Source organism: Microcebus murinus, chromosome 24, assembly GCF_040939455.1.
Source record: "Microcebus murinus isolate Inina chromosome 24, M.murinus_Inina_mat1.0, whole genome shotgun sequence".
In the NCBI taxonomy this organism is placed as follows: Eukaryota; Metazoa; Chordata; class Mammalia; order Primates; family Cheirogaleidae; genus Microcebus; species Microcebus murinus.
The window spans coordinates 17660007-17684626 of record NC_134127.1 but is presented as its reverse complement, the minus strand read 5'-3'; the positions used below and the strand labels follow the sequence as shown (position 1 = coordinate 17684626).

Genomic DNA, 24620 nt, shown 5'->3' with positions numbered 1-24620 from the left:
TAAGAAGCCATCCCCACTTAGTTGCAAAAAGGGACTGCATACTATTCATCTTAACTACCAAGGCAACCCAAAGTAAAGTTCTAAAAAAAATGCACCCTCCGAATAGTTCATTTTATTGTGCAAATGCCACCTGTGTTGTAGCTACTAAGACCTTGGGAATAGGGGTGATGTATTGGAGAATATGGTCAAAGGTATTTTATATTAATCTAACATTTCACTTGTGAACAAGCATACTACTGGCAAGAAAAGTCCTGTGTATTTTATTCAAGCAAAAGTTCTCTATCATTTTCCTCTAGAGTTAGTTTAAAGGACATTTAAGACTTTCTATAGCGTTATACAATTATAAATATGAAAAAATACAATGTAATGTGCACTGTAATTCTCAGAAGCTACATCATCTACTAAGTATGGTGGTTGTGCAGTCGACATGTGCTGAATGAATCTGTGATAATGAACTAATGAGACAAATTAATGAGAAATTAATAAATAAATTTATGAGAATAAATTTACTTTTTTAGGGGACTAAAAAGGATACGAAATAATGACTTAGTGTTGTAATAAAATGTTGTCAATTTTATTAAAAGCTGATTCATTATTTCTTCACATAGTTAAGTACGTTTCTTTCTTGTTCTTTGTTAAAGCCCATTTCATTGTATTATTTCATAAGAGTGAGTTGGCCCAGCGAGACCATTACTGATGAAACATGTACAAAGTTAGCACCACACATCTGCAAATGCAGATAGCCACAATGACCACCCATTATGTACAAACTCCCTTTATACATCCACACATATTTACAGCTAATAAATAAACTGTAAAGCCAAAGCATCATTGAGATATATATATATATATATATATATATTGCAAAGTCTTTAGAAGCCGGAGTTCCCAGTGCCATGTGCTGATTTGGTGACTCTTTTAAGTGAATGCAACCTAGGTCAAAACCCAAATGCAGAAAAGTAATGAGCTAGCAATAAAGGGGGCTGCCAACGACATATCTTACATCATTTTATTTTTAGGGAGAATCCATTCCAAGGCTGATGGAGTCAGTCAAAGCACTGGTCCTATGTTATACACACACGACCGTATTTCTCAGATAAAGGGCTGAAGTTCTGGCACATATGGAACCATTTCTACTCCAACATGTTCTGATACATCCCTGGATCGATGCTTTTACTTTCCAAATCATGCTGAATGATAACTGCACACCTTCTGCAAGAGTATGTGTTCAGATAGATACCCACACACGTTCACAGTTTGGGTTCCCAGCAATAGCTTCTGAGATAGTTAACTTCTTTATCATTTTATACTTTTATACACAGAAAAGCACTCTGAACATAGGAGATCTAGTTAATAAATAATTGTTCACTCATTCTTGATTAGTTGTTAAAAAAAACACATAGCAACCCTCACGGCACTGATGTGGCTACTTGTACACGATGGTTGAAAAGCACTGCTTATGAATATACCCCCAAAACTTCTCCATTTTACTTAGTAAAAACGGGCTTTGTCTGAAATTTGTAGGAGCTCGCGTGACACAGAATTTGAACTTGAACACATTTTTCCCTGTCAAAGCAAAAGACACACACTCAAAGTATGACTGTAGCATGAGTAAGATAAGCCTGACATGGATTAGTAACTATTGGATATGGAAGGATTTCAAATTGATGAAAAACTGATAATAAAATTATCATTTTCTTTCTGCACCATTCAAATGATGTCTCCACTGAGGATTACGGGCTCATTTTCAACACCCATCCAAAGAACGTTGTTAAAATATAATCTTGAGACAAAAAAAAAAAAAAATTAGGAGGGGAGAGAGAGATTAATTAAACTGTAAAGCCTATTAAGAAATAATTGATCAAAAAAAGAATTAATTGATCTTGATCGTATATCTCCTTTAATTTTATCTTGATGCAAGCCAACAACGGAGACTGTTTGAAGGCTCAGCGCTTCATGAGCCCATTCTCTGTCCCTCTCAGTCACATGTTCCTGGTTAACTCCTGGGCCACATTTCCAAAGGCTAGAGGAGAATCATTCCAAAAACTCAGGCGTTTCTACTGCTAAGAAAGGTGGGTCTGACTCAGGCCACAGAAAACAATTTTCTATATCGAGACTTGGAGAAAACTTTGAGAAGGCCTCAGTCCAGAAAATCCAGAATTCCAATTAAAACAGGAGGGTCTAAGCAATGTTAGGCCATGGCCAAACACAACCCATGAAGGAGTCTTACTTTCCTATGGGCCCGAACAATTATTTCTTTCTCAAAGGACAAAATGCAGTGCTTTTCATATCTGCGTCTTTTAACATCGGAGGATGTGCTGTTTGGCCACCATTCTCCTCAAATGGAATTAGCCACGTTTTAGTATTTTGAGTCTGTCTCCTAAAATAACTAACAAGGATACAGCTGGGATTAATACTCAGGAAAATCCACTTTTAAACACCCGAAGCACATGGCATCTTTTGGAAAGGTTACTTCACTGACTTCATTCTTCACAGAATTCATGTGCTGTTCTTCTTTCTGTAGATTTGCCCGGTTTCTGAGAAAAAGCAGAGGAAGAAGGGCAACTTATTATCAGCTTAGTGTTTCCATAATCCCCTCTCCTCCCCCATCATCTTGATGATGAAAAAATATTCAGCTGGAAACTCGGAAGGAAAGTTGTGAAGATAGAAGCAGGGACCATGGGGTTCATGGACCACAGAAAGTGGCAGGTTCCTAGGAGTGAAAGACACTCAAACAATCACCATTTTCAAAGGACCGAGCGGAATGATTTCAACAGAGGATTTCTTACTTCTAAAATTTATCCAATGAAAAGCCTGTTCCACTTCTTTTCTTGACTTAACAGAAGATGTAAGAGAGTCTTTGATTTGATTGATTAATTTTAGTGACAGAGGAGGGAAACAACAGGTGGTTATCAGTCCGATTCATGATTACCCTGGATAAAGTTCAGGTGCATTTTTTTTTAAAAAGCTGACTACGTATCTGTTGTTTCAGTAATACTAGACGCAGATGAGGAATGTCTCATTAGACTAACTGAAATAAATTCTTATAACTCATATAAATATGACCAGAAGAGCTTTCTAAACAGCTGGAGTTACTTCCTCATTTGGGGGGGTCTTGTTTTTACATTCACATATAGATTTAAAGTTGTAGATGATCAGAGAAGAATACGTGTGTTATTTGTGTGTAATCTAAATGCATGTTTAAAACTTCATCTAGGAGTTTCTTTCTAAGAATTGAAGAAACTGTAAAATTCCCTCGGGAAATCTGAGGAAAAACAAAGCAATAACCACTTAGTAAAAAGTCTCCAGTTAGAAAAGAACTGAGTTATTTTGCCTGGCTCGATACCAATGACTACTCTCCAATTCAAATTTATCTTGAGTGCTCTGACACAAATGGTTTGGATCCGTGTGGTCTCATCTTGTCATTCCAAGCATATATGCCATAATCCCATTTTACAAAAGATTTAAAAATATAAATATTATATATGTATACATAAAGTCTGAAAGAATATAAATCAAAATGTTAATTGGGATTGTCCCTTGGTGATAGGGTCACAGTGATTTTATTTTCTTTTTGCCTATTTTCCCTAATTTATTTACAATAAACATATATACATTATATTATAAAGTAGAGATTAAAAATGTAGTGATATTCCACATAAGGTCTTTAACATACTTTTTCCAAATAGGCGATTCTCATTCTGTGCTTTTATCTATAAATGCGCCCAGCAAAAAGAGACAAACCAAAAGCAATTGCTTTTTCTATTTCCAGATGAAACTGCATCCAGCCTTTCCCATCGTTTCTTGTGTCACTGGCTGCTACGACAGGATCTAATATTTCTCCCCTTTGTACCTGCAAGCCATTAGCACTTGTCATCTGGCAGGGAACCAGTGGAGGAATGAAAACGACATATTCCAGGAATTCGAGAGGGGAGTGGGGAAGGTCACATGCTTGGTCTACACTTAGTACTGACGCTCTGGAAAGATTCAGCTGCCAGCTGCCACGTGGATTAGCCTTAAAGGTCAGGTAGGAAAGAGCCAGGGAGTTGTTCTGAGATACAGAAAAGAGAATAATAGTCTCCTACATTCTCAGTCCATGAGCTCCCCATCTTTGGGGGTTTTCAGATGGGTGCTTGGGCCTGCCCCTTTGGCTCTCTGTCCTGGACTCTGCAGGCACTTGGAGAATCAAGGACTGGGTGGCTGCAGCTGACACAATGAGATGTTTTACTTCTTTGGCTACATCCCGGGAAGAGCTGCACCCACAGCCACAATGGCAACTGCTAAACTCATGTTACATGCGCTGCAGACGGCATTTGTAAAGGAAGCAGAGATGCAGTAGAGAAAAAAGCAGAAGTGAAGATTTGGGGTTGGTTTGAGAAATCAAATAAAAGCTAAAAGGTGCACCTTGGATGAAGGTCAGGACTAGAAGAAAAAATAAAAGGAGAAAAAAAAAAGGGGGAAGAATTGCTAAAAAGCAATGGACCCATCTGATACATGCGCAGAAGGACTGAGAAAGATAAGAATGGGTGCAGGCCTTTAGTGACAGGGTGAAGAGGAAGTCATGAAGCTGCCTCCCTCGGGATGCAAACTCAGATGCGCAGAGACCTTTAGCCCAGAATGCTCACCAGCCAGACTTTTTATTCAGGGACTTGTCGTGGCACTTCACAAAGACTGCAGGTGCCTTTCCTTTCTGCAAATGAGACACTTTCTGCCTGGAACAGAAGATCACCCTGTGGAAGAAGATGGATATGAACACATCACATGGGACAAGAGAAACGAGTGTTCAAAAACATACAGTTTGGTCAGGGCTGTTTAAATCCACCATGATCATGCTGATTAATTGTTTGGATATTATTTTCCATAATTAACTGTAACACTCAGGCCACATCTAAGCAGAGGGTTATTTGAGAGCCTAACCCAGGGTTCAGCAAACAAGCTAGTTAATCGATCTAGACACACAGGCATACAAACAGCCTAGAGGAGTCTAACACCACAAGGCGTTCACCAAGAGAGATACAAGACCAACTCTCCACCTCTTGGCTTCTGTATTAGAAAATTAAAAGGGAATCAGCTTTCAACTGCCTTAGAGAAACCAAAATTCTGCATAGCCTTTTCTGTCCAACCCTGTCTTTTTGGTTATCAAAGCAAACAACTAAGGAGAAATAATTTGTCAACCCTAACTTGAATACTTGTTTGCACCAATGATAATAGCACACGACAGTTTGCAAAAATCCCAGCACATTTAATAGAAAAGTTTTAAATCCACTGTGGCTCTCTATGCAACTCATTTCATAGATGCATGTGGGGTGGGGTGGGGAAGACAGGTTGGGATGATCTTGGAATCTCATCCTTCTTGAAGAGGCTGATTTGACTCTTTGAATGCCAAAGGTAACATCTCTGAGATTTGTTCCCTAACTCTTTGGTGCTTGCAAGAAATAGCGCTATGTGGGATGCTAAGATTCTTGACTTCTCATCCCGGCTCTCTCTCTCTCTGAATACCTGTGATCACTTCAGGGCTGATGTGTTCCTTACATGAAATGCACAAATACTATTATTCATACTCCCCCACTGTGATAATGCAAGCATACCCCTAAAGAAAATTCTAAGTGTAATTATCTAGGAAAAGCTTCCTAAAGTTTCACCTGCATATTGAGAGCTCCTGAAATACTGTTCCTCAAGGGAATGAAATTAGGGTGAGTTTGAAGTGAAAAGAGAAAAATAAATTTAATTACTTTTTTTGTGTCTCTCCTGCTTTTACTCTGATCTTCTCAATAGCAAAGCCAGGGCTACTCCACCAGTTTGACCAGCTGAAGTATGAATCGCTGTTCCATTTCAGCTTCAGCATGAGCAGTTCTCCAATATCAACCTCCGTGTAAATTAGGAAGGAGTATGTCTTATTCGTGGAAACTTCTGGCCTGAATTTTTTAAAAAATCAACAAATTTGGTTAGCTCTGGAAATCAGCTTTTTTCCCCCCTTTTTCTCCTCCCAAGATGTAAGTAAGCTTTATTGTTTGGGGGATACTTTAAAAAATGCAAAACAATGTCCAATAAAATACTCTAAATGAAAGTCAAAGGCATTTGGTGTATTTAAAAAGATATTCATATCCCTTTAATCTATTCCAGTATTTATCCTAACAACATGAACTATTAACATTTTAATATAATCCTTAAGAAAAAAGCCATAAGCCAATCATTCAGAAACATTATTTTCACTTTTATATATTTCTTTTCAATTTGTATTGATATATGAAATGCTTTTACTTAGTCACAATCATAGTACACATATAATTCTCTATTCTTTCTTTGTTCTCTTCATATTTCGTCTTCTACTTTTAGCCATCTTTGGCCTAGTTTCCCATAATTATATTATTTAAAGGCTAGATTGATATTTTTGACTTAATAAACCACAATTCATTGAACCATTGACTCAATGATGGATACTGAGTTTCTCATTTATGCTGTTATATGTACGACTATAATATATGTGCCATACTTTCAATTTTTAAAAAAATGTTGTTGACTATTTCTTTAGCATAGATATTAGGAAAAAATTACTTCATTCCACGTAATAACATTTTATAGCTATGGAAGGTTACTGCCACCCTGCCTTCCTTATCTGGAAGGTTCTATCAACGAATAATACGCCCAGTAGTATGTGATTGTACTTTACCTCATTAGCACTGGGTATTTCAAAAAGACTTCTTCATTTAGTAATTACCAAAGGATATCGTAAAGTTGCCTTAATTTTTTATTTCTTTGATCAATAGTAAGGGGCAAACCTTGTCATGGGCTTTTTATTACTTATACTTCTATACACATTCTATATACATCTATCGACAGAGTGGTTTCCTGTTACTAGTGTGTCCATTTTCTTTCATGTCAAAACTTTCAAGGGAATTTTACTGTTGTCTTACTCAAAAACAATCGTAAAAAAGAAATAAGCAGACATAAAATGACAAAAGAAAAAAATGAATAGCAAATAAAAATAAAATGGCCAATTTGAAGAATTTTTTTTCTCACTCTAAAGCCAAGACCTCAATTTTGAAATTCCAGTTTCTTGAACTAGAGACTCTCGTTTTCTAGGTGTCCCCCTCTCTTTCTGTTTCTCAGAGGAGCGCCCAGGGCAAGTGGCAGGGCCACAGTGACCCCACACGCCGCGGCCACTCACAGGGTGAAAGCGATGTTCTCACTCTCTGCCACCGTGCCATACAGAGAAATCTCGAAGGCCTGGTCGGTGTGCGTTTCACTTTCGGTCCCAGAGAAGTGAATCTTTACTTGGTAATGGAATACTGTAGGGGAGGAAATTGGAACACACAGCGATCAATCATCATGGAAACACCACCACGACCCCCAAACAATCAGGCCATTCAGAACCACAGAACGTATCTCACGAGCGCCCAAAATCGTCAGTGTGGCTTAGAACGGTTTCTTTATACCATGCAATGTTCACCCCTAGAAAATGCAGACTTTGAATTTTTTTTTTTTTTGAGTCAGAGTCTCACTTCTGTTTCCCTGGCTGGAGTGCCATGGCGTCAGCCTAGCTCACAGCAACCTCAAACTCCAGGGCTCAAGCGATCCTGCTGCCTCAGCCTCCCGAGTGGGTGGGACTGCAAGCGTGTGCCACCATGCCCGGCTAACTTTTTCTATATATATTAGTTGGCCAATTAATTTCTTTCTATTTATAGTAGAGATGGGGTCTTGCTCTTGCTCAGGCTGGTTTCGAACTCCAGACCTTGAGCAATCCGCCCACCTTGGCCTCCCAGAGTGCTAGGATTACAGGCATGAACCACCGCGCCCAGCCCAGACCTTGAATTTTACTATCTTTCAGGAAAGCATGGCTTTAATGAACAGGAAAAAACCCAAGTGTGTCTGAATTGCCAAACAGTCAATGGGGTAGGAAGGAGCCCAAACCAAAAGGCTGAAACTCTTTTCCCATGAACTCTACCCTTCTTGGCTGTCTAGCCTCTTAGCATCTGTACCAAACGTATTTGGCATTTGTTACTGCGTCACTGGAAATGACCATGTTTCTTCTTGTTTCATGGGCAGGTCTGTCCTCCCGCCCTGACTGTAACCTCCTTCAGATCAGAGGATTGTATCCGCGCTCTGAATTCTCCCATCATCGAGCACAGAGGAGGTATGCAGTAGGCTCACAATAAAACTCACTGCACCGAGCCATCCATCAGCAAGGCCCCAAGGACTGCCTCTCAAAGCCATTGCCTAGCACGTCCTGTACTAGGAAGAGGCTTTGGAAGCAGGTACTTGAACTTCCACATCTGCTTCCTGCTCTTCCCTCCATCTCTCCCCAAATCCCTGAGCAAATGGGACTGGGGGGAGGTGAGAGGAAGGGGAAGGCAGCAGGCCTGAAACACAGTCACAATGACAACGGGGAAAAAAGTTATTGCGATGCTTTGTCTCCTATGTACCTAGACTGGTGGTCAGATTTTTTTCTTATTTGTGTTTCTGTCCATTCAGTGTACTGTCTCTTAAGCTAGGACATAGATTTCTTAACACTACTTGTTTAGAATTTGGCCAACTATATTTCTGTGCTATTTTAGGCACTGGTTCTAACAAAAGAAAAAATTTTAATACGTTTTGTTGTCGAGAGCTTTCTGATGACAACATCTATTTTGCTTAGATACCTCTCTTTCTCTCTCTCGTTTTTTTTTTTTTGGTTTTTTTTTTTTTTTTCAATCCATGGAGGTTTATTAAGCTAAAGTTTGATGGCACTCCTGGGAAAAGCACAAATCACAGAAGCATCTGTGACCTGTTCTCTTGAGAGAGAGAGTTGAGAACTCATTATGGGAAGGGAGAGGGCACACGGAAAGAAAAGGGAAGAATGGGATGTGCAGTGAGGCGAATGGTTATATGCTTGTGAGACGTTAGCTAGCGCCCAGAAAATCAACATTTTACATAACATGAATATTTGAAGAGAAAAAGGGACTTAAGGAAGAATCAATTATGTAGATGTCCCTGGGTAGGTAGAAGAATGAGTGATCTTGTCTCATCTCTGTTCTGCACCTGAGAGGAATCTGATACCTCTCTTTTTATAATAAAAAGAAGCAGCTAGATTCTAAGCAAAAACAAAAAAAACAAAAAAAAACACCAAAAAACAAAAACAAAAAAAACCCCACCACCAAAATGGCACAGCCACTAAGAGGTGACAGAAATCGGGTTTGGGGTAAAGCGAAGCCCTTGCAGACCACAATGATGCAATGACAGGCGAGAGCAGGAGAGGCTGGGAGATGCAAGGTGCACCCAGCAGACACTGATGGAGCCCTGAGCACAGACGTGTTGGATGCAGGGTGAGACATGTCTGTGTCTTTGAGATTATGGTCCCTCGGTCCCCTCCTTACCCCCCTACCCCTGACACTCCCTGGTTCTGAAGAGCCAGGGAAATTGAGGGCTCCTTCTTTGCCTAAAAAGTTTCCTTGCACTACAAATGCTCCAGTCTCTATGTCACCAAATGCACCTCTGCAGATTCTAACAAATTGCCTTACACACTGGCACCTGGAGCAGATAGATTTTACCGTGGGAAACTGTTCTTTAATATCATCCCTTCCCTGGGGCTTCTACCTGGATTCCATATTAGCCAGACTTTCTAAAGTTAGTCCCCTCTTGCCAGAGACATCTGATCACCGGCTGTCCCATTTCCCCGCCATTCCTTTAGATCTGGCTCTAAGCCAGATGCTTGAAATTCAAGTGGGAAACAAATTCTTGGCAAAATGGAAACATCCTAGAAGATCTGGTACATTTTTGCCTCCCAGGGATAGTTCTATTTAGAAATGCAGATAGCTCTTCCCTGTGTGTAAAGCAAGCTGTAGAAGTGGCAAACTTGCTGTACAGGGCCAGGGTGTAAACAGTTTATGCTCAGTGGGCTGTAGAGTCTGTCTCAACTATTTGACTCTGTTGTGGTGGCAAGAAAGCAGCCTTTGCCACTATGGACATGAAATGTGTGTGGTCCTATTCTAATAAAACTTTATTAACAAAAGCAAGTAGCAGGCTAGATTTGGCGCAGTCAAAATTCTGGGGTTTGCTGACCCCAGGTAGATCATTTCAAACTGGCTCTGAGCTCAGTGCTGCTAGACTGGCTCATGGTAATGGTCACAGTGACAGAGGAGGGTGGCAAGCAGGGCTGCAAATCCTGGGCTGAGCACTGGAGCCTTCCTGGCAATGGGAACTACGGGCATCAGTACAATGGATCAATGCAACTCCCTCTCCAGCAACAGAAACACAACGAGGGCTCAGGGTTCAGTAATATCACATCATTATCTCTGTTCCAATGGACAGAGCCAGTACACGAGATGCATCAAGCACGATGCAAACAGGACTGATAGATTTCCTCATTTCCAGTAGTCGCCAGCCTACCTTTGTAAGGCATCTGGGAGCGAGTCTTCAGGTACATTTTGCTGCTTCTTTTGGCTCTGACCTTGTTGATCTCATAGCCCACATTATTGCAACGGTTCTTTCTGCAACTCAGGCACAGCCCTTTTTCGAAGGCTTCCTTTGAACTGCACCGGTAGGCCTTGCTCGGATTTTCTTCATTCAACAGGGAGTCGATGAAGAGATGAATGGAGCGCTCGTGGGAGCACTTCACTAGTTGGTCCACGTCTGGGGAAAAAGAGGCACCAAGGAAATTTCAACTCTGTGCAAATCTACAATAGGTGTTTTCAGTTTGCATGTCTGAAATAGGTTAGGCATGGTGTTAGAATAGAATGACCCTAAGCTATAGGCCACATCTATGACTGTGAGCCCTCTTTTAGGAGGTATTCTTGGTGGTACCTGCTCACCCATGTCCAAGATCGTGCAAGTTGCAAGTTCCTGGGGAACTTTTGACTTTTCTGCTGTCTTATATTTACGAGTATGTTCATAAAACCATAACAAGAGACATCTAAGGTAGAGGTTAACTTTCCTCTTTCATCGCATTCTCCTCCTGTTTTTATTATCCTAACCCTAACCCTAAAGCATTCTTCTCTTACATTAAAGGTGTTTAATATTTTAGGTACTTTGAGAAACATGCAATAATTCTAAAAACCACATCATAAAAGACTTAACAGTTAAATGAATCATATTTTGTCATAGATATGTATAACTGAGGACTGTGCCCCTACTAATGCTTTTGACATCAAATGAACCATAGATATAATCAGCAATGTCCTAACAACAGGTTTATTACCACAAGGTTTTTATAGCAATTGAAAATAGTAACACATGCTGTAAGTTCTATAACGTGCACACAAAAGTAATTAGCATATTGACTGGAGGTACGTCCCAATGTCCATAGAGTGTGCAAAGGCCCCTTAAAAAGAAATCATAAATTTAACACAAGTTAACGTGATTATTAAAGTAAATATTAAGCTAATATTACATTATTCTCTCTTCTTAGAATTTTGGAAGACTCACTTCTGATTTGTCCACCTCTTAAAAAGGCCAACAAAAGAAATTTGGACTAATTAAACATCTCTTTCATTTTTCAATAAAATCCAAAATCACTCCATTGTCTTTGCGACTACAGTCAAAGTGTGACAAGATGTAGCCAGATAGCATTTTGCAATGCCATTATCAGGGTCAGTGGCATTTTCCTGTCTAAATCTCATCGTTACTTTCTCTTGCTACTGCAAGCGCAGTAGCCAACGTAGTCTACAACATGATAAATAAAAGGTAAAGTGTCTGTCTGGCTCTAAGGTGATCATGCCGAACGCATCAGAATTCTTCATAAACATATTTTTGGTCAAATGTATATGCAAAACCCACATACTTTGGTGGTACTGGGCAGGGCACTGGGTCGATAAGGGTTCGGAACAGAACCCCCATTGAATTCACTTCTAAATCGCATTTACCTCCGAGTCCTTTCTGCGCGATCACACGGATGGCTTCCCCGATGTTGCAGCCCGGTTGAAAAGTGCCTCCATTTGGATAAATGTCGACATGCCCCACTGGTTTCTGGATCCCAATACTGCGGCCAGGGGACCCTCTGGTGAACGTGTGTAAGACGTCCACGAAATGCGCGTCATCGGGAGAAAGGCGACTGGGGGCTTCCGCATACTCGAAGTTAGGTCCTGCTGGATCTAGGCCTTGATGGGGAAGGGGGGAGGGGAAAGACAGATCTTTAAATCTGCATTAGTATGATATTAGCACGGCATTACTTATCATTGGAACGTAACTGGCTGCCACTTAGATTCTCATTAGCTCCGACTCTATAGCCATTGGATCTTTCAATTACGAAGAGAGCTATAAAAGTAAGCTTGGCTCCTTCTAAAATGATTTTGACTCTCCTTAACTAGGCATTATCCAGGGATTATCACTAAGGATGGCTTGATTTCCTTTTGTAAATGATCTCGGGATCTAGTAAGAAGACCTTTAAACCGTGATGGATTCTTTCTCCCCCTCTCTGTATGTCAAACCTTTGCTTAGAGGACTGTCTTCTTTCCAAACGGCCTCTGGAGTTGATGCTTTTGATTTTTCTAGTAGTGATTCGAGAAGTGACTATGCATGTGCAATACACTACCAAAGCACAGAGCAGAGGGAGAGGAAAACAGGCTTCTCAGAGAGATCTGTGGGCATCCTGTGCTTAATTCTGCCTTACACCTGTGCTGTTGCCAGCAGAGGGTGAGCCCGTGAGAGCCAGCCTATGTATTTTATCGTATGCCCACAAGAGCCCTACAACAAGGTAAGCAAGTGCCAGGCTTACCCCCCGGAAGAACACCACACACGTGTGTATTTAACAAATGTTGTTCTGATCTTCTTTCAGAATCAGAACCATCTCGACTCTTGGGATAAGACCAATGAAACTGTTCTCTTACCAGTAATTCTGTTGACCTTCTTGTTGGTCAGACTCCCTGCGATCCCAGCAGCATGGGCTCCAAGGCTGTATCCCAAGAGATGGACGTTGTCCAGAGGATAGTTAAATTCCTCCTTTGGAAAAGAAAAAGGGGGAAAAAGGCTCTTATAGCTCTTTGCCAAAGATCAAAACTAAAGGGAAGAAAATGAATCAAAATATTGTTTTCAAAATGTAGGCAATACTGAAAATTAATTCTACTTATTTTAATTTGGTGTTACAGGTAAAAGAAAGAAACATATTGTCTAGTGTTGAGAGTTTCTTTTTCTTTAACAGCAGATTGAAATTAGAAAGTTTTTCCAAACATCTGATACAGTATTTTTATAATTATATGTATATGTGTATGTATGTACATATACATATAATATATATTTAACTTTACCCCATTATTCCCTATTCTAAATATACTACATCACTTTATTCTTTTTTTCTAAACTTTTTTTTTTACTATTTATTATTTTATTTTATTTTTTATTTTTTTTTTGGCATATTATGGGGGTACAAATGTTAAAGTTACATATATTGCCCTTGTCCCCCCTCCTCAAGTCAGAACTTCAAGCGTAAATATACTATATCACTTTATTCTTAAAGGCTAGCAGAGCAATGACTTATAATCAGAACCTATTAAAATGGGAAGGGATCAGAGACACAAGGTCCAGCCTCCTCATTTAGCAGGTGGGAAGCCCAAGGTCCAGGGAGGATTGGATTTGCACAAGTTCACTTGCCTGGTTAGCAAAAGACCCAAGAAAAATAACATTTGTCCTTTGATGATCAGTCTAATAAATACAGCTTATTTTTTTGCCATCTAATTATCAGGTTTAAATAATTTGCCCCTGTCAGAGTATTAGCTTCCTTCCAACCCCAAGATACTTTTTCAAAGGTACTTTTCAGAGCATAGTTTGCCAAAGGGGGTCCCTTGCTGCTAAGTCAGATCCCTGGACCCCTCAGCCACCTCAAATCCTCAACACCTTCCCTGCCGTGATCCTCCCAACTCAATTCCATCACTCCCCCAAGCCCTTAACAAAAATTTGCACCCTTAATCATCCACACCAAAGAATAAATACTATTAGTATTTTCATCAAAGAGATTGGCACTCTAACAGAAGTCAAAGCCGGGTTAAAACATTCCCGTGCCAGCCATTGGGAGGGAAGGATCGGCAGAACATGCCATTTCTTTCCTCTGTCCTGAAAGAACAGGCTTTTGTCTGTTCAGCCCACAGAGTTCTTGGTCTCAGCAGATCTAATCACTGTGAAAATATCAAAGGACAGGGCAGGGCAGGACTATTTATTGGCTTTACAGATATTATCATTCTTATCAAAATGCTGCTTTGGGCTGTAAAATAACACCTATGCTCATTTGGAAGATTTGAGCTGTCCCAGAAAATACCTACATCTAAGTAAAAAGGAAGAAAGCCCAGTCATCTGTCTGGCTTTAGCCAAGAGCTCTGTTTTGGACACATAAGGGTCCTCCTCCCCCAACCTCACCTCCATCCAGTTGATAAATCTGGCCACATCCTTTCCCACCAGCTTGGTGTAGCCCGCAGACACCGGGTAATGGTGTTGAGCCCGGGACAGCCAGTCCACCACCACGACGTTGGAGTCTGGTTCCCGCTTGTACAGGGCGGCCACAAGCTTTGGCACCCAGCTCTCATACATGCCTGTCACCTGCAGAGGATGAAGACACAAGCGTTCTTGAAACACTCACGCACAACTTGTCATGGATATATCAGCCCAATACGCCTACGCGACATGGAGAAAACAAACTTGCAATTAGCTCAGGCAGAAAAATCAAAGCCCAAAAGAGTGTTCGGAGACTTACGACTGCCCCTTCCAAGGCAAATTTGAGTATGCCCAAGAAGAGATGGGGTAAGCTCAGGAATGACAGAGTAGGGTTTACCATGTTTTCAATTTTAAAAGTATATTTTATGAATTCAGTAAAACTTTACCAAGTTATAATATTAAAGCCTGAATGTCGAGTGGGTCTTTGGGGGAACCAGTGGGAAGATCTGCCTAGAGCAAAACCCCGAGGAATTGGTCCTGGACCAAACCCCTTCTCCTCCCTAGTGGGTGGGGTGCTGGCCACCCTTTGCCGTTGCCTTTCCAGATCAAGAGAGGATGACGTCATTTCTTCAGCATGCAACATTCGTCGCTCCTTGTTTCAGCCAGCAGCTCTGACATAATATATCTTTAACAATCTATTTTCTATAAATCCTTTCTAATAAAGGATTACAACCCACTCACTAGGGATCGGAAAATTGTTAAAACAAACTGAAATATTTAAGCAAGAACTACATCATGTAAAGTGACCAAGTGGCATATTTACAGAGAGTACTAATTTATTAATACTTTTGTTTGTTTTTGTTGTTTTTGAGACAGGGTCTCATTCTCTCACCCAAGCTAGAGCACAGTGGCGTCATCATAGCTCACTGCAACCTCAAACTCCTGGGCTCAAACGTATTAATATTTTTTAAAAGTAAATGTAACCACAGTTTCACCTTTGCTAATCAACTTGCATGCCAGTTCTCTGACCAGCCCGCCCTCTCTAGTCTCTAGTAAAGCTTCCTGAAATTTGAAATTGGAGAATGTTGGAAGTAGAGGGTCGTTAGGCATGTCTAGTCCAAACTCTTTGTTTGTTTGTTTGTTTGATTGTTTGTTTGTTTGCTTGAGACAGAGTCTCATTCTGTTTCCCGGGCTAGAGTGCAGTGGCATCAGCCTAGCTCACAGCCACCCCAAACTCCTGGGCTCAAGCAATCCTCCTGCCTCAGCCTCCCGAGTAGCTGGGACTACAGGCATGCGCCACCATGCCCAGCTAATTTTTTTTCCTATATATTTTTAGTTGGCCAATTAATTTCTTTCTAGTTTTAGTAAAGACAGGGTCTCACTCTTGTTCAGGCTGGTTTCGAACTCGTGACATTGAGCGATCCTCCTGCCTTGCCTTCCCAGAGTACTAGAATTACAGTCATGAGCCACCGCGCCCAGCCCAAACTCTTTGTTTACAGATCAGTAAATTGAGACCCAAAGATGATAAGTGACTTCACCATGTGACAGAGGCCAATAATGGCAAGGCCAACACTAGTACCCACAGTTCCATGCTCCACTTCAGCCCTCTCCTCACTCTTAAAGACTGTGTTAGGAAAGGCCCTCGGGTGATGTACTGGAGGATGCAGGACTGTGACCAGTTCCCCACAACTATAACCTACATTCTCCTCTGCAGATGGGCAGAGCCTCCTATCCCCACCTCCCAGGAATGGCTGGCTCAAGGACAGGAAGCAGGTCCCATATTAAAATGAAGGTTGGCACTGTCTAGGGAAAGTACTCATGAAGCTGGTGCTTTAGATCCCACACAAGCCAGACTTGCCTTTATTCAAGTTTCAAGCAAAACTATTAGAAGATGAGCAGAAGTATGGGCTGTGGTCCCACCAACTAGAGCAAGCCAGGATGCCCGGTGGACCCTAGTGCGTTCCTTCCAGAAGAGACTCTTACCGTCCAGCCATGGATCACTACAAAGGTTTTGCTGCTGTGGTTGAAGTGACAGTTGCCCACAGACTCTGCTACTCCGGGAATGAGGTGGCAAGTGTCCTCAGCTGTGTCTTCAGGGGTCCTTAGGGCAAATTTACTTTCAATGTCTATAAAATCTCTTCTTCCTACAATTCAGAAAAAATGGAATAGGATGTTAACTGGAGGGTTGTTCATTTTTATTTGTTGGAATGGTATATTTTAGGGTCACAGGCAACCACCATTGATGCTATTTTTGTTTCTGTTTTTTTAGAGACGAATATGTATGGCAAGAACGATGGATGCTTCAGTGGTGATCAAAGTTAATAGACAGACTTATTTCGTATATTATTTCACCATCTTAAAATTTCTGATTACATAAAAAGAATTTTTCCTCATAATATTAAACAATTAGGCTTATTCGAGGGAAGGTTGTTTTCTTCTTCATTAGCATAATTTAAAAAATATTAGCAGTAAGAAAAGTTGGAAGCACAAGGAAGATTTTGTATGAAATTGTTCCCACCAATTCAAAATGTTTTAAGAAATCATTTAATGGGTGGTTCAGAAATACCTGGACTAGGTATGAGCTGTAGTTAATTCTTTCCCCAAATATTTCTTTTTCTATTTATGTCATTACAATTTTACATACAAAGTCAAAACTCAAAAACTATAGCAAAGGTGGTTGAAGAAAGGGTGCACTTAGGTTCTTCCTAGTCAATCCCAAACTGGGCAAAGAATGAAAGAGAGCCTAGCTCTTGAAACTATGGACAATAGTTGATAAATCTTCATGGGGTATTTGTAGACAGTATATATCATAATACATTGAATACTAGAAGTAAATTCTGTTGTAAATATAATCAGACCCTTTTTACAGAACAAAACACAGTCAAAGGGAAGTTATATTAGAAATCATTTTCCTTGTCAAGTAAAAAAGTAAAAAAAAAAACACCCTACTATTTATTAATACCATAAGAAAGCAATAATTTGTAAATTTTAGATTTTGCTATGCAAGACTTTCAGGAGATAAATAAATGAGGTTGCTAGGAATACTTCTAATTCCTTAATCTAAATGTTCTCTCTGTTCACAGTTCAAAATCTGAAAATCTATCATTTCAAATAACACTGCAAAAGTCAGGCCAAGAATAAAAATAAGAATGACATATAATAGTGAAAGGGCAGGCATTTGAATCAGACTTGGCATATAATTATCTGAGGACTGGCCATGTTTTTCTTTTAATAATTATTTTCCAAAATTCCTTGAACAAGATCGTGGTTATTTGCCAAGTGATTCATTATATGGCAATCAGTTGATCTCACACACCACACACACAAACGCTCAACCACCTAAAATGTAGGAGACAATTTCTTTATATTTATGAGAAAAAGGAAAGGTTTGTTACAAAAGCTAAAGACTCTAAGATCATTTATTCAAATAAGAGTCTATGCTAAACTATTCATCTTTAAAGCTCCTTTCATTTCCATATAGGAAAACTATACTTGAATCCATCCATCTACCAAGAATACCCTCTACCTCTCATCTTATTTGAAGATGTTGGTCCTCCTTCCTTTTTCCTAACCAGAAAGCACTCTGGTAGCTTTATTATTTACCTGATAGAGGAAAAAGAATATTGAATATTTTTAATTTAATTCTCCTTTCAGTGCCTAAGAAAGAACTTGACTGTTAGAAAGTGCTTTAGAAAATTTTAAACTAAATTAATTTCACCCTCTCCCACGTCTTTCTACCTCAAATAGCTCATACCTCCTCTCCAACAATCTTATTTTAACACGTTCGATTATCAATCTTTCTAAAGCAGAGATCACCTGAACAATCTAACAGATAAATCTCCCTTATCGACTATTTGCCAAATTGATATTTAAGACTATTTATTTGTACAACTCCAGAGGCTTTTACTTTTAGTCTATTTTTCCCTCGAATTATGCAATTTAGTGGTTCTGGTATTGGTGGTGGTTTTTAAATAACCTACAATATTCTTTGAAATAACTAAGACAGGCTTTGTATAATTCCATGAAAAAAAAAAGTCTATTCAATCTGTAGATCCTGTATCAGATTATACGTATGGTTTCCTGACAGCTTGAATTTCCCACAACCCATATTTCTTTTGGGTTCATAGCTTAGAAAGAACAATAATAGGGAATTCATATATTCTCAAGCAAACTTGTATGTGGAGACTTTCATTTCACTTTTAAAGGAAATGATTTTTCATTTTAAGTTTGACAGGAAAATAGTGCCATTCTATGTGCTATGTGATGGTTTTAATTCTACATCAGGTATGAAATCATAAATCTTATTGGCGCTTAGGTAATCTTTCCTTCTCTTTGTGTTCTTATAAGAATTTTCACAATATCTATATTTGCAACCCCTCAAGGATGTCCCAGCATCCTAATGATGAATAATGTTTCCCAAACTTCTATCAGCCCTGGAGCAACCAGCTTAGACCAAGTAGAGAAAGATGGCCGCTGTGTCAGTCAGTATGTGTGGTTGTCCCAATGCACCCTGGGATTGCTTCTGGGTGGCAGACGAACAGATGTGACTGTTACTAGGGAAGCTATTGTTTCCCATACATGGAACTGGTATTAGTGACTCTGGATTTATCCAACTAGACCGTCTTTTATCATATCCCTTACAAATTAAGGACAGCTTAGAATTGAGAGAGAGATAGAAAGAGAGGAAGGAAAGAAGGAAGAAAGAAAGAATGGAAGGGCCTTCATCCTGAATTTGACTTAGCACATCAGTACCACCTGCCAACCAGTCCCCAGCAGAAAAGTCCTTATTAAGCACTAAGGGGAGATCTGGGGTACCAGCCAAGTTACAGGTTAACATGTTTCCTACATAATCTTTATCCCTAAATTCTTAAATAGATAGCTAAAAATCTGAGTGTGTAAACAAAGACAAAGAATTTATGTTAACATGGGTAATAACTCACAGAGATGAAATTAAGCAGAGAAGTTAAAGCACTTAGAGAAAGGTAAATTTATAGAGGGGATATTATTATTAATTTAAAAAAGGAGAAGCATTGAGCATCCTAAAAAAAAGCAACAGGTGATACTCTAAAGGTCTATCAGAGCTAGCTATCAGATGAATAAGATTAACTTTCATATGACGACATGAGTTAGGAGAGCTCAATTACAATGCAATTCTCTTTGGAATTTCTACTTCTAATCTCTCTCTCTCAACACACACACACACACACACACACACACACACACACACACACACACACATACCCCCTAAGGATTTTATCAGAAATTCATTTGCTCTGTGAGACTGATGGTCACAGTTATTGACTCAGGCAGGACCCTCAGGATGTCCAAAACCAAGTTGAATTACTGAATTGGTCAGTTTGGCGAGGGAAAACATCAATATCATTACCTGACTGAATTGATTGATCTGTTCAGATATTCCAATGCAGACAATGTATAGGAAAAAAAAATATTTGTTTTAGTGAGTACTAAAAACAAGTTCTGTACTTACCACCTGAATTTTACATTGAATTTTCTCCACTATTAGGACTGAACATCCACACTACTAGAAAGAAGGGTTTAAAAATAGGCTTGGAGGTAAATGTAAAATAAATGGGCCAGTTGAATTAGACTGAGCATGAACAAATGTAAGCCATCGTTACTCAAAGGGATCTTGTGCATTGGTTAATGAAATATTTTGGTTGAAGGTCACTATGTACACATATTTAAATCATGATTTTTTTAAAAAATTGAAATATGAAACTCTTGTATTGCTCATTGAAATTACTTTCTTACTGTCAATAGAAATGGGAAATGGAAACACCCAATTGTCTCAAATTAATACAATGGAAGCCAATGATTACCTTCCTTGATAACAATTGTTTTATTTATGTGAAGGCTGGATAAAGACTTGAACTCTATTTAAATTAAAATGTAGGTGCTAACTCTTACACTAATTTTCACCAAAAGAATCTGACTTTTCATTGTATTTAAAGCATTTTTAAACTTATATATTAAGTTTAAATTAATGTGAATCAAAATAGCATTGTCCCTACTTGTCTACATAGAAACAGACTTCATCATCCAAGAAAAACACATAGATGAACACACACCCCAAAGAGTTGTGTGCCATGAACATGGTGGCTGGATTAGACTGAGTGACCATGCCAATTGAGTCATCTTTGTTGTATTCTACTGCCAATTAGCAGTGGGGACATTTTCTTGTATTCATTCAAAAAGTCAAAATCACCAAACTACTTAAGATAGCATTTGATCATTCTGAAAGAACAGACTGGGAAGAGCAAAAAGAATAAGTTGGCACAAGTTAAGGCTCATTTTTAGTTATATTACACACACACACACACACACACACATATGTAAAACCACCTAAGATAATCCATTCCTTCCTTCCTAATAGATATTTATTTCCTCCATTAGTATGGCCTAACATTTGTTGAGTATCCAAACTATGTCACTGCAAACAGACATTCTTAAAATAGCCACAAGACAGCAATATGCAGTCATACAGTCCAACGTGCACTGTTCACAATAAAATTTACTCTTAGTCTCTGAGTAAGCTGGAATCCTATATTTCTCCTTCAGAAGCTAACAGAGCCTTCAACTTTTGCAAAGAGAGAATGTGACAAAAACCACTTGTGACAAAGATTTACTCTCAGCTTAAAAAGTCTCTGTTGATTAAAAAAAAACATTTAGTTCACTGGGGTGAAAAACTATATTTAGTGGAATACAACTATCCCTAAAAAGTTGTTGTTGCCATAAAAGTTAGAAAATACATTATGAGTCAATTCAACTGGTATCTCCATTCAGACTTCAAATATAATGATACTCATGTCTTGAAAACTTTCCTTGTACTTTGTGATCCTAAGTCATCATCAACCATCATTTCGATGGCTAGAACAACTTCACACGGCAGGCAATGCAACCTTTGTGGTAAAAATGTGGGAAGAGGAAGCCATCAGAGAGAAGAAACTAACAGTAAAATGTTCTAAGTTTCAAGGCACTTTCTTGAACAATCTGACATAGTCTGACAGTTTGGCAGTAAACTATATAGCCCAATTTCTCCTCCATAAAAAGCAAGAATAGAAGGTTGAGCTAAAAATATGCTGCAAAAAAAAAAATTAAAATTTTCCATCACAATTCTTCCCCTGTACCCGACTCCCACCTTTCGATACAGCTATTAATCAATCACTGCCTCGCTGAGCTGTTCTCCAGCGACATCTGCTATTTTGCTCTCATCTCCCATCATGTTTAACCCAGATGGTTCATCTGGAAATTCACTATAGCCAGTCAACTAGAACTGCAGCTGCTGAGAACTGACCCACGTGCTCCCTCTCCCAGCTCTTCCGGTTTCCTAATTGGGGCCACCGCAGAGATGCCCGTGGCTCCCAGGACACAGAGCCTGAGGGCAGTGACTCTTATCCTCATATTCTTCTTAGAAAGAATCAAGTGAGAATAAGTAAAGTCAGAGCCCAGAGGAGGTGTTGGATGTCATTCTCACATGCCTCCATGAACTGCATCTGGAGGAGAGAGGGGCAGAGAGTCGCTGTGATGGGACAGGCATGAGAGGGACAGAGTTGAGTGGAAGTGGAGGGAATGAGTGGGAGCCATTTCCAGTCTGCTTAGAAATAACCCTTCCTTAATACATTTACAGCCAGGAAAGGCATGTGTTGGTTAAAATCCAATTAAATTACTTAAGCACCTGAGTACCCATTTCAATCAAAGAGTTAAGAATTAGAGGGGCCTCAAGAGACCTTTCAGTATCACCAAAGTCCTCGTTTTAGAGTTGAGGACACTAAGCCCAGACAAATGACACTGTCTCGCCCCACAACACAGGATTCTGAACCTCTAAATTAGCCTAGCAAATACTTAAAAAGTGTGTGACACATTTCTGTGCGCGCTGGATGGTGAAATTTTATTCTTCGGTGTGCTTTCTGAAATAAGGATTAGGAGTTGTTCCTACCATGCTCTTGGCCGGTGTTACACACTGTGGAGGGGAACACACAACACAGAAGATGTTCAAGGCTTTCTCACTGACTCTCCCGTGTTCTCAAACTGATCTGATAGGAAAGATACTTGTCTTTTTATCCAATTCTGCTTTGATGGAACCTACACTTTTTTTTAACCTAACAAAAATGGTCTTTGACGAATTAATGCCGAAATAAAACAAACGTCCAGCCGCGATCGAAGCCCTGGCGCACGGGCTGGAGAGAGCACATGCGAGCGACGCCGCCCTGACTGCAACTCCACCACGGAAGCGAAAAGGGAACGCTGCCTCCGCTTGGGACTCGCTTCAGTTGCTGTTTAATTTGCTGTCATAGGAAACTGACCCAGGGTTCAAGTTACGCAGGCTGCCTCTATAGCGGGCAGGGCTGGGCTGTCACGTTCCCTGCAATAAAGAAATTCGAATCTGGCCCCCACGCCTGGCCCCGGACCAGCGGGCGGCGCCCTGGTGGTGACCATGGTTCTGCCCGCAGCCACCGCTGGGCTGGCCAAGTGCAGACCTGGCAACCCCCAAGTGGGCAGCCACGTTTTCTGGAGGGTCAGCCCTTCGTGGCTCTATGGGCATCAAGAGGGGCGTGCAAGCCTGGAAGCTGGAGAGTGTCCCAAGCACGGAACGCGCGCAGGTCGCTGCGTCCCTGGGACTCCGCGCCACGCGTCCCCCTGTATCCCCACCCCACTGCCACTCCCACCGCGGGGCAAGGGGGTCAGCCGAGGGCGAGAGTGCCTGGTGCGGCCGAGATGCCAGCAACGTCTTCCCGCGCCCCGCCCGTTCCCCTAGAAGGGGCCACTGTGTGCCGGCGCGTCCACAGGCGGGGGCTGAGCCGGCCCGGGCCAAGCTGGGGTCACCTTGGCCCGCGTGCCTTTCATTCCAGGGCACCCCCAGCTGGGAGGTCACTGCTGATCACCGCCAGCCGGACCCTTGCTCCCGCCTCCTTCGTCTAGCCCCTCACACCCCCGATCCTCCCCGGCGGGGTCCGAGCGCCCCGGAACGCGGCCGCAGCCAGAGAGGAAGGGACAGCGCGGGAACCCAGGGCGGGAACCAGGCGCCGACCCAGCAAGATCGGAGGGAGATTCCCTCCCTGCCCCTCGTGGATCGCACTAGGGTGACTCATCTCGGGGCCGTGCTCGGGCTGGAGGGGCCCCCGCTGCGCACTGCATCCCTTTCCAATTTCCTCGCTCCCATCCGCAGGACGGTGGCAGCGGCCACGGCCGCGTGTGCAGGTGGAGGGGAGTTTGCGCGCAAAACTTACGGTCGTCGGCGGCCACCCCTCCTCGGGAGGCGGTCAGACTCTGGAGCCACACACCTACGGCCACCAGGAACAGGGCTTTGCTCATCTTGGGGCGCGTCTCTCTGCAGAAGCTGCCAGGTGCGGACCGACCGATGGACCCGCGGAGCCGAAGCAGCCAGAGGGAGGGCCGGAGCCGCGGGGCGCCGCAGGGCAAGTCGCGCTTTAAACGGGAGGGCAGGGCGGCTAGAAGTGGCAGTTTTCCTCGGAGGAGGAGGAGGGGGAGGAGGAGGAGTAAGAATCGAGTCTGACACTGTTTCCACTCCGCGGCTTCTTATGTGACTGGAAATATGCAAATAAATCTCATCACCTATTGGCTATAAAATCATAAGTTGGAGGGAGGGCCCTAAATTCACTCCCAAACATTTGAGCAAACAGTAGAGAGAAGAGGGGGAAAGGGCAGAAGGGAGAATTTGCTTTCTGCTTGGCTCCTGTTTGCTTAGCCTGAAGGGATCTACTCCCCAGGGTCCCCCCCCATGAGCACCAAACACAGGTTTATATTGATTTATGTTAAATACTCAACTTATATCGATTCATGTTAAATAATCACCAGTTTTACAAGGAGGGAAAGTGTAGCTGTTAAACTACATTTGGTCAGTACTCTAATCCACTTCTTTTTGTTAACTTGCAGTGCTCCCCAAATCAATCTAGGGGTACAAGAACACACGTTGCTCCCTACTTTGTGCTTAAGGCAATCGAGTATTTGAACATCAACAAGCGCACTAGCTTCCGCGGTGGAGAAAAGGCCCACTTGCTCTAACTAGTTTCTAATTTTTGCCTCGTGCAAATTATACTCAATCCTCAAACTCACTAAGGAATGCAAGAGTCACATTTGATCTTCAGAGGCAAGACATGGAGGTCAGATAATTTAAAAGTGCATTGAGTTATGATGAGTGAAAGGAAGACAGTCACAAAAGACACTTATTGTATGATTCCGTTTAAAATGTCCACAAATAGGCAAGTCTATAGAGACAGAAAGTAGATCAGCAGTTGCCTGGGGCT

The 24620-nt window shown here is 41.2% G+C and overlaps 1 protein-coding gene across 1 annotated transcript; it reads right to left on the bottom strand.

Moving 5' to 3' along the window:
* Window positions 1-995: 995 nt before the first annotated feature.
* Window positions 996-23883, bottom strand: LPL (lipoprotein lipase). Its single transcript, XM_012785080.2, has 10 exons — window positions 23583-23883; window positions 16318-16478; window positions 14320-14499; window positions 12801-12912; window positions 11838-12071; window positions 10366-10608; window positions 7169-7289; window positions 5733-5915; window positions 4626-4730; window positions 996-2537 (listed from the first exon to the last, which is right to left on the bottom strand). Coding segments are annotated over exons 1-10 (1425 nt in total). The 5' UTR covers window positions 23668-23883; the 3' UTR covers window positions 996-2536.
* Window positions 23884-24620: the final 737 nt, after the last annotated feature.